General features: G+C 37.6%; 1 protein-coding gene across 1 annotated transcript; it reads right to left on the bottom strand.

Annotated features, from left to right (window-relative positions):
- Positions 1–500: 500 nt before the first annotated feature.
- Positions 501–6,536, bottom strand: LOC117675457 (non-structural maintenance of chromosomes element 3 homolog). Its single transcript, XM_034434101.3, has 11 exons — positions 6,371–6,536; positions 5,809–5,874; positions 5,039–5,146; positions 4,697–4,760; positions 4,062–4,141; positions 3,299–3,393; positions 2,555–2,634; positions 2,424–2,469; positions 2,238–2,300; positions 1,810–1,924; positions 501–885 (listed from the first exon to the last, which is right to left on the bottom strand). Exons 2-11 carry the CDS (start codon positions 5,860–5,862, stop codon positions 805–807), a joined length of 786 nt encoding a protein of 261 aa, XP_034289992.2. The 5' UTR covers positions 5,863–5,874; positions 6,371–6,536; the 3' UTR covers positions 501–804.
- Positions 6,537–13,833: the final 7,297 nt, after the last annotated feature.

Below are 13,833 nucleotides of genomic sequence, written 5' to 3'. Positions count from 1 at the left end.
ACGGATTTCCAGAAAAATTGCAGACTACAGGATGACCAGCTGTCTTGCAAGGAGTATAAATCCTTCCATTCCCCACCATCCAGTCAGAGCTGAAGAAGCTTCTTGGATGAGAAACAAAACGTCTTCAAAGAAAAACCACAAAGTCCAGTTGCCTCTTGAAAAAAATCACCTCTGGGATCTCATCCAAAGGCAACTCAAGGTATAGATCTGCCAACCTAAGATGAATAATTGAGTCCCATCCATCAAATTCTTTAAACAAAGAATAAATCAACTATAAACTTTTTTTAAAAAAACGCATGATCCTGGCCAATGTAAACACCTTTAAAGCTCCATTTCTTTAGAGAGAATTAAATAAGCACTTAGGTTCAGTAGAGGATCCAATGGAAGCTTTGCCAAGATAATATACCTTATTTTTATTCTGATGAATGAATACAGGACTCTACCATATATGTCAATTGAAATGAAGTGGGAAGCAATACAGAAAATATAGCAAAGAAAAATGATTGCAAAAATATTTTTATTTCCAGTAGATATTCGATCATCTTATTTCCAGAAAATACTATTGCTAATGCTTGAGTAATTACCAAGTTTTAGAGAAGAATTTTATCTTCATAACCAATAAAATGGTCCAGTCTATTCTGGAATCTTTCCTTCACAAAACAGGGAATGTATTAAGCACAGATCACTTTGCATGAAATGGGGCTCTGGTAATCCTACCAAGAATAGTAACAGAAAACAGGCAGTGGTTCTAGCAGTTCCAGGGAGGAGTTTTTGACAGTTCCTTATAATTCAACACCACAATATTTATAACTTTCCCACCGCATTAGCTTCTGCTTCCGCTTCATTGTACTGGCTCATCCAAGATTTGGGATTCTGATTTTGTATCTAATCAAGGAAAATCAAAGGAGTCCAATTAGGAAAATAGAATAAAAAGATATACCAGATTCTCTGCAATACCCTCCCTGAAGTTATTAAGGAAAATAGAAATCATACGGACATGATTTAGGCTGTACAGCTTTGTCTGCCTACCTGTCTGCTTATTTGTTTTATTTATAATCTTTTCTCAGAGAGCAAAAGGTGGTATGTATGGGGGTTCTCTTCTAACTTTACCAACCTAGCAAGAATTGTGTGAGCCGAGCAAGGTTGAAAGAGAATAACATCAAGAAGGAACTTAAGTCCAGATCTCCAAGGCCCACATTTTAACCACAGAACTACACTGGCTCTTATCAGAACAGTACAGGATCTGTTAACGGTTGGACATTTTAATGCCCTAAGACTTGTTTCAAGCAAGCATAACTGCCAACAAAAAGCTGAATATATTCAGAAAGGAAAGCTTAGATGTTAAAGTGAGTACTTAGAAAATTGCCAATTTCCTGCAAAATCCATAACTCCCATCATTCAGTGCTTTGATCCTGTTTCTGGTAAAATATTAAAAAAGGATGAAAAGGACAAGTTCCATGTCAAAATGTACAACTGTTCAGACCCATTTATTAATCCAACATATTTTAATTCTACAACCTTAGTTATCCTTAATGCAGAAGTTGAATATTTATTTGTATCCCACCTTTATTTTTTTTTACAAATAACTCAAGGTGGTGAACATATCCAACACAATTTCCTCCTATTTTTCCTACAACCATCACCCTGTGAAGTAAATTGGACAGAGAGAGTGACTGATCCAAGGTCAGCCAGCTAATTTTCATGGCTAAAGTAGGATTAGAATTCATAATCTCCCGGTTTCTAGTCTGGTGCCTTAACCATGAAACCAGATGTCACAAAGTCCAATCCTTTCCCCTGTCTAGTCAGTACCTTAGCAACAAACTGTAGGATCTGCTTCTTGGAAGTCTCTTTAAAAGCCCGTGGTCCCCATCTGAACTCAAACTCAGGAGGATCTGTGTGTGGGAGACGTGTATATTCCAGATATCTAGGAAGTGAGAATTATGTGATCAGTGAAAGAAAACCTTTGTAAGCACCAGACAGATTATTTAGTAGAATAACTGATTCAGCTCAAAGATATCATTCCTGCCTTTTGGAAGAAAATAGTTTGAGATTTCCCATTAGCCTGTATCCTAATTAATAATCCTATCCCAATCCCCTTTCTTAAAAGATCCAGATGTTAGCCATTAAAAGACAAGCAAAACATTCTGAATTCCCATCTGCCATTCACTGAAACCAATATGATCAATTTCTCTTCGAGCACTAAAGATAGCACAAAGACTTTGCAACCCCCAACTCACTTTTGCCTCACAAATTCCTCTGTCACCAGCTTTTTCACATCACCAAATATTTTGTGTTTTCCCCTGGGGGAAAAAAAAGAATGTCTCAGATGAGGAGACAAAGGAGATTTTCTTCCCCGATTCATCCAACCACATTGAAATATTTGAATTTATCTCTCAGTGCTGTCTCAGAGCAGCCAATATTACCCAGAACAGTCAATATGTAATCTCCTCAGCATTTCCCAAACAGCAGCTGCATGAAGACAAAAGAGAACAGTAAGCATATGAAACTATCTAAGAAACAGGGTAAATTAAGTAGGAGTGAAAGTGAAACCTACATTCTTTGATCACGTTGCCTTTCATGAAGATAAGACTAAGTATTACTATAAGAAGGCCCATCTTGGGAGTGTTCTCATCACTAAAGAAAAGAAAAGAAAAAAGATTCCGTTTCTTAATCTGGAAGTGAAGACAGGAATTGCAATGCAAAAGAAACCTGAATTACTCAGTGAGAAACAATTTTTTTCAGCCAAACTTTTAACATTTCAATCCAGGAACTAATGAAAGAAGATCTGTGGACTGCACAAAGCATGGGATAACACAGAGGAATTCCATTTCCCAAAGCATAGAGAATACATGGGTTCTCCTCAGGCATAGGGCCACCAGCTGAAATCTCATTGGGGGATGCACTTCCCAAAACTTTTGAAAAGGCACCCCATGAAATTCTGTTATTACAATTTGAGACACTTTTCAATATGTCAGAAAGGGAGAATGGTTAAACACATGACTGAAAATCATATATTTAATTAATTTAGTACGCTTAATTCAATGTATACTTAAATATAAACAAAATGAAATTTAGATTCTGCCATACCACTTAAAAGACTACGTGGCCCAGAAAAAGGTTTTGATCTCTACCTTAGTATCTTGAAATGCAGGAATATAGAAACCATGTTATCAGAAAAAAGCAATACTATTGCTCATTTCAAAATGTATGAAGAGATTTTTGACATGTTTTGTACAAGGTTTTACACAAAATTTAGCCAACATAGAAGCACAGAGGCATTACATTCCCTTTTCCTTACTCATTCGCAATCTCTCCTTCCAAAGGAGGAAATTTACTGATCAGGATGTAGGAATGGTATTTTGGGTCAATTTCCACAAGTCCCAGTCCAAATACCTGAGAAAACAGGAAAGATAAATCAGAATAGAGCTCCCTTCCTTGTTCACTATTATTGTCTCTTCTTTTTAAATGAGAGCAAACTCATATGCAAACATAACAAATTGATATATTTAATAAATAATTAATAAAAGCTATCATTTCCATTAGTTGTATAAGTTATCTTGTTCATGATAAGTGTTCAGACTCTAGATTGTTGACAAAGAGTTCAGCCTGAATTAGTATCCCCAACTGTAAGCCTAGATTAACCAAAATTTAAAAAATAGAAATATAATACATTTACAATCTATTGAAATTTCTCCATTCATTCAGGTTAAACCAGAAATGCCAGTCATTTTGATGACAAGGGCAAATCATTCCCCAAATTATGAGGCTAGATTTCTCATTGCTTATGGTCAATGGAGTATTTCGGTTTTATTATATCCTACAATGACCTTTTCTACATACTCTTGTAGCATCTTGAAAATTGATAAACTAATTGAAATATAAGCTTTCATGGATCATAGTCAATGCAATAGTGAGTCTTTAGGATGGACAAGATTTTTTGTGCTGCAGGATTCCCACTCTGAAAACTTTTTTATTGCTAAATTTTTAGACTAGCTTCTTCATTCAGAAAGTAAGATTTATAGATTGATCAAATATGCTCAAATCATCAATGGATTCCTCACTTGTTGAAGAGTCTGATTGGCTCGTCTGAGGAGCTCAGGAAAGAGATCTTTGTAGTCTTTGATGACATATTTCAGAATATCTGTAAAAAGACAAATAATGTTGATCTATCAGTTCCTAGAGAACTGGAATGGGAAGAGACTGATCTCATATCTGGGGTTTCAAGTGCTTCTAGTTGGCAACTAAAATTTTGAACTAGATGCACTTAATCTTATGTTCTTTTGATGAATGCTACTTATACGTACAACATTCTGTGTAATGTTGGACCTACTCAAAATAAACACAAATAACAATGAAGTTTATGGCATACATTCTGACAGAAACGTTAAAAACCAAATAATTTCTAGTTTAGCACTCATAAAGTAGATTGTTCTTTACTTAGCATTACTAATTGTTATATATTTACTATCCTGCTCCATGGCTCTTAAATGACCTTGCCAAAAACAAACAAACAACTGGATTAAAGTTGGGGGAAAGAGGCTCACCAAAATAATAAAAATGCTCCCATTCTTTGAAAAACTCAATCTTAGAACAGAAATTATTGAAAACAGAGCACATGCAGATATCTGTATTCCAACCCTGGAAACTGAATCCAAGTCCCCCTGATGAAATAAAATAAAAATAAATCCATGCTTACCTGTCCTTTTAATAGGAATTTTCTTCTGATCTTTGATCAGAAGGAATTGCACCAGTTCATTTACCTACACAGAGAATATAACAAACATTGCAGGCAGACTTGTGCATGTGTTACAGTTCCATGAGTACAGTATTAATCTAAGTTTCCTATAAATATTGTCTTCAGTATCCCTTGCCGTTCTGTAACTTTAAAAAAATCTCTAGGTCAGGAAAGCTGCTACAATGTAAGATAACTGTTACAAATCATAAAATGTGTACTTATTTATTTTAAAACAGAGCATGCATCTTTGGTTATAGCCAGTCATAACAAGAAGCCCTCAAAAATGTATAAAAAGTGCCTCACTTTTTGTTCCACTTCAGAGGCAGAGTGTTGCTCCAAATTACGTTGCGCCTGACTTAGCGTCTGAGTCTGACTTAAAGTGAATTCTTCATCAACTTCCATATGCCGTACCTGGACAAAAGCAAATGGATGGTCCCTGAAAGATTCGTTTTGTTACTGGGCCTTTGCATTTCCATTATTAAATCCATGTCCCTATGCATATTTACCTGTAAGTAAATCTCATGGAAAACAGTAGAATTTACTTCTAGATAAATATGCACAAGGCAGCACTGAAGTAGACTGTTTCACAAGGGGAGACTTAAAATAATAAGAAGAAATAAAATAGTAAACAGTCTGTACTAAACACTAAGCCAGATTTGCCAAGAACTTCCTTCAGAAGCTCATTCAAGCACCACTGCACCGTTTGTCTTACTGCACGAAAAAAACGGCAAGCAACAACATGAATTTGTTATATTTCCTCCATTTTCATTTGATACAGGCACAGGCACGGCAGACCACAGATTCCTATCGCCACATGTGAAAAAAGGCATGGCTATTTATATTAATAAAATAAGGGTTTAAGAACATATATTCATGCAATTCAAGGTGTCACAAATATTTTGTACTATTCTAATCACATCCGAATATGGGAAAGATGACATTAAAATTGGCTATTTTTGAAATATCACATCTAACAATAAAAAAAAATGTGTGCATCTTTTACATCACCTATTCTGAACCTCAGTTATAAGCTAGCCTTCCCCTACAGGTGTATCCTACACTTACTGGCATACCTTTGAAGAGCCAGATCCTCTGCTGCTGCCGCCACTATGCCTGTGCTGAGACATGGTGAAATAGACCTGAATGGAACAAGAAAATAAATTTATTACCGCTCATATCCAGTCTCTGAAGGTGCAGCAAAAGTCCTTAACCTTTGTCAATTGTCTATATACAGGTGACCAGCAAGTAGCCTCTTCTACCTGTAAATAAAAGGAAGGTTTCCAAGATCCTAAACTAGCAGATCTTCCCCTCTGGTTCCTCAAGAAGGTCTCTTCCCAGTATCCAACACTTGAACTCCAACTCCAACAAGTTTATTCTGGTGGGAAAACCCAGCACTGGACTAAATTTCTACCCAGGGACAGTTCTGTGCCAGCCCAAATAGTCCCCATATTCTCGTGACTCCCATAGTCTCTGTTTTTTAGGTGTCTTTCGCCTTTAGCCGAGACACAGCAACTAGCAATGCAAAAGACAGTGCTTATAAAGTGCCTCTGCGGCCTCCCAACCCAGAAAGACGACTTGGTTCTGCTCGCACTAGCAGCACCTCCAGGCACGAAGGTTAATTCTCAACACACTTACTCAGTCCGCCTTTTTCCTCTTGTTAGAAAAGCCACTAGCCTCGGTTCCGTCCACGGCCTCACTGCACATGCGCCTCTCTTTCCGCCCGGCCGGTAGAACTTTGCAACGGCGCACGCGCGTCACTGTGAACCCTTCCTCTACTTGCGGAGTCTCCTTCTTGAGCGTCGCTTAGCAACGCCTGACGGGTAGCGAGCGTTGTTCGGTATATCCTTCTCCCATGGGAGTGGGGGGGGGGGGGGCCGGCGGCGCTGCTTGCGGAGGAGGGAGGCCATCGGAGCTGCCAAACTCCGGAGATAGCAGCAAAGAGATATAGAAACAGCAACATCTTTGCTGCTGCGTAGTGTTGGCAGGATATTTGCAGCCTGAATAGGGCGGCCCTGTCTTAGGTTTGTTAAAGACTGCAACATTTAGGGTTCCCAGTCCGCGGTCCCCCTTTATTACAGACCGGGAATTCTGGGAGTTCTAGTTCTTTGTAGAGGAAATGCTGGCTCAGGAAAAATAGAAGCTCCTATTTCTTCCAATCATCAGAGATCATTAGGGCATCTTAAAGACCTTTGTAATAGCATGAACAAGAAATAGCATAAATTTCTTGAAATCTGATAGATTTCAAGAAATTTATCAGATCCACTGAGCATTGTTTCAATCATACCCCCAGCACCATGATCAGGAATAATGGAAGATGCTGTGCAAATAATAAATGGAAAAGGACCGTAATTTATTTTCCGCAGAAAAAGCACTAGCTTCCCATAGCCCATTACCTCGTGAAATGGGCAACTTGTTGCAAATAGTTGTATATAAATAAAAATAAAAATAAAACTGCAACCTTAACATGTGGTATATGTCAGCAAGCTTAAAAATCCAATGGTGGGGGGAAAAAATCAATCAGCCAATCACAAAACATTGGCATGCTATGTAGTTTCTCTAAAAAAAAAAAGAAAATAAAGTAAAACTTGACTTTGACTGATTTTCATTTTCATTTCATTTATGTTTCATAAAACACAAAATTTTAAACTACCATGTCCTACAACCAATATTGCTCTTCTGCCTCCACCACAGCAGTGTCCTGGAACTTGGACCAAATTCTCTTCATTTAAGCAAGGCTTTCTTTTACTAAGGAAAGTCTGAGTTTTATGAATACCTTCTTTTTGGCTTTGTAACCCTCCTGCTAACCTATTACTAAATTGCTAAGTTGCGAATAATGCAGAAATTGCTATTGTGGCTGGAGATAACTCTCAAGCAATCCTTCAACTTTTTTTTTTTTTTTTTTTTTTTTTAATTTGATTTATATGCCGCCCTTCTCTGGAGACTCAGGGCGGCTTACAATGCGCTCAGCAATAGCCTTCATCCTTTTTTGTATATTTATACAAAGTCAGCTTATTGCCCTCACAAACTGGGTCCTCAATTTACCTACCTTAGAAAGGATGGAAGGCTGAGTCAACCTTGAGCCTGGCGAGATTCGAACCTGCAATAATTGCAGGCAGCTGGTCTTAATAACAGGGTGCTTTAGACCACTGTACTACCAAGGCTCTTGCCAGTCCCACAAGTAATAAATACTGTACATTTTGAAATCAAATGTCCAGGTTCTTATCTTCCTCTGTAACTTTCCACTGTATTTAAATAAGTTGAACATTTATAGTACAATTCAAGTGCTCACTCTTGAATTAATTCACCATTCCTCAGATCTCACATTAGGATGATAAGCAGAGTATGAAGTTTCCCATTCAAGCAGGGTTTTTGGCATCACCTGGTAGGAGCTAGAAACTACTGGTTTGTATGTTGATAGAGTCGTGATACTGTTCAACTACCGATTTCTGCACATATTTAGAAAATATTGTGACAGTTCCTAGTAACAACACAGAAACATACCACGGTGGACTGTGATGTGGTTTTCATTTAAAAACCTCAGGCTATGTATTGTATATTAAGATGTTACCTAGTCCTACTTGGTTTCCAGGGCCAGTATTGGCAGAACAGTGAAGGATGTGGCCTTTGGCAGAAAGATTAGAAGCTAGTGACTCTGGAAAAAAAAAAAAGAATGAAAGAAGTCACTGTTTGAGGTGTGGAAACCAAAATAGTTTAAAGGAAATGGCAGTTTAACAAACCAACCAATCAGCCTTAAAAGGGTAATAATTGCTACAGTATCCAGCAGATAAAATCAGTTGTTCTGTTCATTTTTCATTCTAAATCACTTTTAAACAAATAGTTTTTTTCCCCTCTTGATTGTTGTTCTGTTCCTGTTTTTGCCCGCTTTTTAACCCCATTTTGACTGTTGACTGTTTATGATGTTTAAGAAATAAACAGCAAGCTATATTTTTGCTAACTGAACTGAGTGGCATACATGCTTACTCTAAACTGGACACATGAATTCACTGGAAGCATGCTGAGTGCTAACTAAATTGAATAATACTCAGTTATTTTTTAGAGCAAATACATATCCAAAAAATATTGAAGTTGCACAAAAAGACACATATGCAGCAAATACAGAATGCCATTGCAGACAAAATGAATATTGGAGGGAATATCTCTCAGTGCCACACCGTCAATATGAAAAGATGCAGAAACCAATCAGGCAGGGTTGTGCAAGTGTCATTGCACAAGTGTCTAATAGTCCTTTATTAGAAGGGATCAAAGTTTGCTAATCCCACCTCCATGGGGTGAATTATGTACCATTGTCTTCTAGTGAAAGTTGAACAAAGAAGCAAGCAATAGAATCTTACAATAAAAATCAAGCCATTAAGATGTTCTAGTTCAACTGTTCACAAAGGCAAGTGGTACTGTTGGAAGAGAAATCCAGATCCAGTTTCAATCCAGGAATAAAATGGAGGCTGCAGAACCAACAACAGCATGCAGTTCTGGGACAGCTGACCCCTTGGTTTAGGAATGGATGGATTTTTATAGGGTTCTGAGATGCTCTGGGGGTTGTGCAATGTAGTGAGCCTTGTGTCTTTTGCTATTCTAATGGTGATGGATTAATCCCATTATGTTCTTAGAATTTGGATGGGGGATGTAAATTCATAATCCCATCAGCTGGAGCTGAAGGTGTTTTGTTTATGAATAGATTGGCCCAGCCAGTCTTCTTAGTGGGCACAAAATACTCATCTCTAAAGACTTCAGGCATCTGCTGGAGGCTGTTGGGGCTGCTTTCTGCCTTTGTTAAGATTTTTCTCAATTTCTCCTTCGGGAAAATATAATGTCAGCAATTTGATCCTGATTGGCTCAAGGTTGATTCAGCCTTCCATCCTTCCAAGGTTGGTAAAATGAGGACCCAGATTGGTGGAGGCACAATCTGTAAAGCACTGTGAAACGGTATATAAGTTATGGTGACCAGATGTCCCGCTTTTGGCGGGACAGACCCGATTTTTAGCAATTTGTCCCGCATCCCACGGCGTTTTAAAAAAGTCCCGATTTTTGGAAAGAATGCAGGACAATCTAGGGAACGGCGGGAGAACAGGAAGGGAATATACGGTTTTCCCACAGCCTCACCCTCTGCCTCTGTTGGATTGCTGGTCCCCGTTCACTTATCCCGCCCATTCCCAATCTATTGCCGAGTCCCAGCTGATGGCTAGAGGGAAAAAAACTGTTTAAATTCTTGCCGCAAAGGGCCGCCCTACAGCTGATCAGTGTTAAAAGAAAACAAATGAGTAGACTGGTGCCTGCAAAATAGAAAAAACATCCCCTTTCAGCTTCAGCATAGGTTAATTACCATAAGTTGATTTGATCAGCCTCCGGACTCTCAGCTGATTTGCTCTCAGCTGTTTTGCGGAGGGCTCTGTAGCTGCAAAGAGAGCTGGAGCAGGGTTTTTTTCCCCTAGCTATGCTGAAAAAGCGAAACTGAAAGTAAAGCAGGGTCTTTGCTGCAACATGACAAAATGAGGCAGAGAGAGATTTCTTTTTCTTTTTTTTTTCCTCACCAAAAAAGGTAGGTGCAAAACTGCAAACAATGGGAAATTTAGGGCAAAAGAGGAGGTTCAAGATTTTAAAATATAAAAGAAAAAAAGCTCTATTTAACTAGGGAATTGTAATAATTGAGATACTATTAATTGTATATTGTGTTGAAAGCAGAAATGGTTAAGCTGTGGTTTGGAGGAATATATGCGGGAAATTATTTGGTTTATTATTATTGGTAAATATAATTAATTAATTTGTAAGAAATTGGATTGCATGGAAATAATTGGAATATTCATGTTCATATTGATTAATATACAAAAAAGATAGTTATATAACTAATTGATTTATATTAAAATGTTGAATTTGTATTAAACAACTGTATTACATAATTACATAATTAACCAATGTGAGGATGGATATAAAAATAGAAGGCAATGGGAAGGGGTATAATATAGAATAGAAGGGAAAAATTGAATTTGATTAAGATTAGAGATGAGGATGAAGGGTAATATTGGTTTTTTTAAAAAATAGATGAGGAATAAATATGGCAAAAAGGAAATATAGAAATTGTAAATTTAATTGAAATGACTAAACAGTGTTTAAATTTGTGAACCGGCCAAATACTCTATTCAAAGAAAATACATTGTATGTTTGTATGTGTGTTTCTAATTATTGCTATTTATTCATATCTGTTCTCTTTTATTCTTTAAAGTTTAACAATTCATTCTTTATCTTAATATCTTTATATTTGTTTGGGGTTGGTTTTCTTCCCTTTCATCTTTTTTATTGTACAGCAATCTTTCTCCTCAAACCTACCACCTCTCTCTTTTCTTTCCTTCTTACTTTCTCTTCCCCCCCTATTCTCCTCCTCCCTACTTTCTCTTCCTTTCTCCTTCTCCTCCTCTCTTCCTCCTTCTCTTACCCTCCCTCCTACTCTAATTTCCCTTCCCTTCCTTCATCCCTCTCTATTGCTCTATCCTTTTATGCATATGGACTACTCAGAGGGCTGAAAAAGTTATTTTTGACTGATTCTCGCACTTTTGACCAGTCCTCGAACTTACGACTCTCCTCACATTTTACGTTTTTGCCCTATCTTGTCACCATGGTGAAGAAAAGCAGTTGTGAAATGAGTGACACGGTTGTTAAGAATGCTACAATGGGCATAAATGATGACCAGTCATAAGTGCGAAGACCGGTCAAAAGTGCGAGGACCTGTCAGAAATCACTTTTTTCAGCCCTCTGGGTAGTCCTTTTGTGCACATGGACTACTCAGAGGGCTGAAAAAGTTATTTTTGACTGGTCCTCGCACTTTTGACCAGTCCTCGAATTTACGACTGTCCTCACATTTTATGTTTTTTACCCTATCTTATCACCATGGTGAACAGAAGCAGTTGTGAAATGAGTGACATGGTTGTTAAGAATGCTGCATGGGCATAAATGTGAGGATGGTCATAAGTGTGAGGACCAGTCAAAAGTGCGAGGACCTGTCAGAAATGCCTTTTTTCAGCCCTCTGAGTAGTCCCTATAGTATACACATAGCCATGGCCACCTGGTCACATGACCAGCTAGCCACGCCTACCCAGTCACATGACCTCCAAGCCATGCCCACAAAATAAGCCACGCCCACAGAGCCGGTAGTAAAAAAAATTTAGAACACCCCCTCCACCCCCCCCGGTCAATGGTGTCCCTCTTTACCAATGTTAAAATCTGGTCACCTTAATATAAGTGTAAGTGCTATTGCTATGTCTATAATAAATGTCCTCCTTCTTGCCTTGGCAATCAAAGAGAATTGATTTTTTTTTATATCACAGGCACACATGCATAAGGGAGGAAAACGGAAGGGAAGTCTTTTTTTCTGAGCTAAGTGTCACATCTTCCTGAATATATTTTTTTTCAAATAAAAACTATAGATTATATGAACTGGAAAGGTACAGGACATTTATATAATCTGCTTGTGCACAATTGGGATGGGATGTTTGTGGCTCTCATCTGTTTTTAAGATTTGGCACAATTACTTCAAAAGGAAGCACAACAGACATTTGAGTAAAAACTTGGTCAACTATTATATGAAATAAGCTTTAGTCCTAAATAAACTTTTCCTTTCCCTCCAAATATCTGTGTCCACGATTTCCTGAATTCCCCATGGGTTCCAGGTGTATTGAGTGGAAATTACTGGTGTAACTTTTGATCTTGAAGTATTTCATGCAATGAAAGTTCTATTAAATACTTTTTAAAATTGCTGTATAATTCATAGAATAGTCAGCTAATTTTATATCCTTAGCTGGAAAAGGAAAAAAGAATTGGCATCCTGCAAAATTCACATGATACCAAATCCAGCAGGAAATTATCTTGCACAGCCTTTAGTCAGGTCACAGAGCAGTTGTTCCCAAATGAATGATCACATATTTTCCATATAGAAGATTCCAAGTTTAAGGCTACCATATCTGAGCTTCCAAAGTCCAGACAATCATAAGATGAAAGAAATAGTGATAGGCATCTTTAACTCCTCAAATTTTTTGCAACCTGATGATCCATCATCTTTCTGGTGTAGAGAAGACAAAATCCCTCATCTCTTGCTATGGCTATACTAATTTATTTACTTGAGCTTTGCTCCTGAATCCTATTATGAAATTTTCATTGCAGACAACAGCTTCTTTAATTGTTGGAAAATACAGGAATATGTAGGAGGAGGATTCAGTAAGAGATCTGGTATTCAGAATTTTTATTTTCTTTTTTTTTTAAGCATTCATGTGTGCAAAACAACCAGCAGGAGCACAAACAGGAAAGGATTACTTGGGAGGGGGAGCTTTGAAGTAGCCAAGACAAGTATGTTGAAACATACATTTTCAAACATAATGAACTTTCCATTGGTATGAAAATATTTCTTGGAAAAGTTCCCTTTCAATAAAATACATAAATACACAATTGGGAGACCTTTTGTAACTTGCAGTTTGGAGGGAAACTGCAAAACTAAAAGAGGATCACAATACCATAGAAGGCTTGCTTCTAAAACAGTTAAGATGTCGAAGATCAATTAAATGGGAATACTTTTTTCCAAGGTAACAAACCTGCTCAAAGGGAATTGAACAAAAATGCTGCAAACCTGTTTACAAGTTGGTTATAAAATGGAGGCAAGAGGATATGCCTGGACTGGAACCATTTCTGTACCAGCTTACATGACAAGATGGAGTGACTGAGCACTATCAAACATGCAGGTTGGTCTACAGAATAGAGTTAGGTTGTTATTAGTTCTTTTGAAAAGATCCTGAGAAGAAATGTCACACAAACATGTGAAAATCTCCACTTTAGGAAAGATAAATCTGCCTTAAATCTTAGATTCAAAAGAATCCATTATGTATTACAAATATTTGCAGCAATTCTGTACAATTTTTGTTGGTCTAATGAAAGAATAGGGTTTTTTTCCCCCTCAGGGTCAACACCATTATCTATTTTTAGCAACCTATGCAGTATGTGTAGAGGGAGAAAGAACGAATGTGAGAGTAAAAGAGGAAGAGAGAGGGGGCACTCTAGCTTAATTTATGACATATTATGGCTGAGTTTGCTAGTTAAGATAA

The sequence above is a fragment of the Pantherophis guttatus genome, chromosome 2 (genome assembly GCF_059756535.1).
Source record: "Pantherophis guttatus breed Tessera chromosome 2, ASM5975653v1, whole genome shotgun sequence".
NCBI lineage: Eukaryota > Metazoa > Chordata > Lepidosauria > Squamata > Colubridae > Pantherophis > Pantherophis guttatus.
The sequence above is the reverse complement of the archived record's forward strand: the minus strand, read 5'-3'. Positions and strand labels throughout refer to the sequence as shown.

Excerpts from the sequence above, each read along its gene's own strand:
- LOC117675457 (XM_034434101.3), bottom strand. The coding sequence starts at position 5,862 with ATGTCTCAGCACAGGCATAGTGGCGGCAGCAGCAGAGGATCTGGCTCT. Across the intron at positions 2,301-2,423 it reads TTACATATTGACTGTTCTGG|GGGAAAACACAAAATATTTG; the intron begins GTAATATTGGCT and ends TTTTTCCCCCAG. Across the intron at positions 886-1,809 it reads TCCTACAGTTTGTTGCTAAG|ATACAAAATCAGAATCCCAA; the intron begins GTACTGACTAGA and ends TTCCTTGATTAG.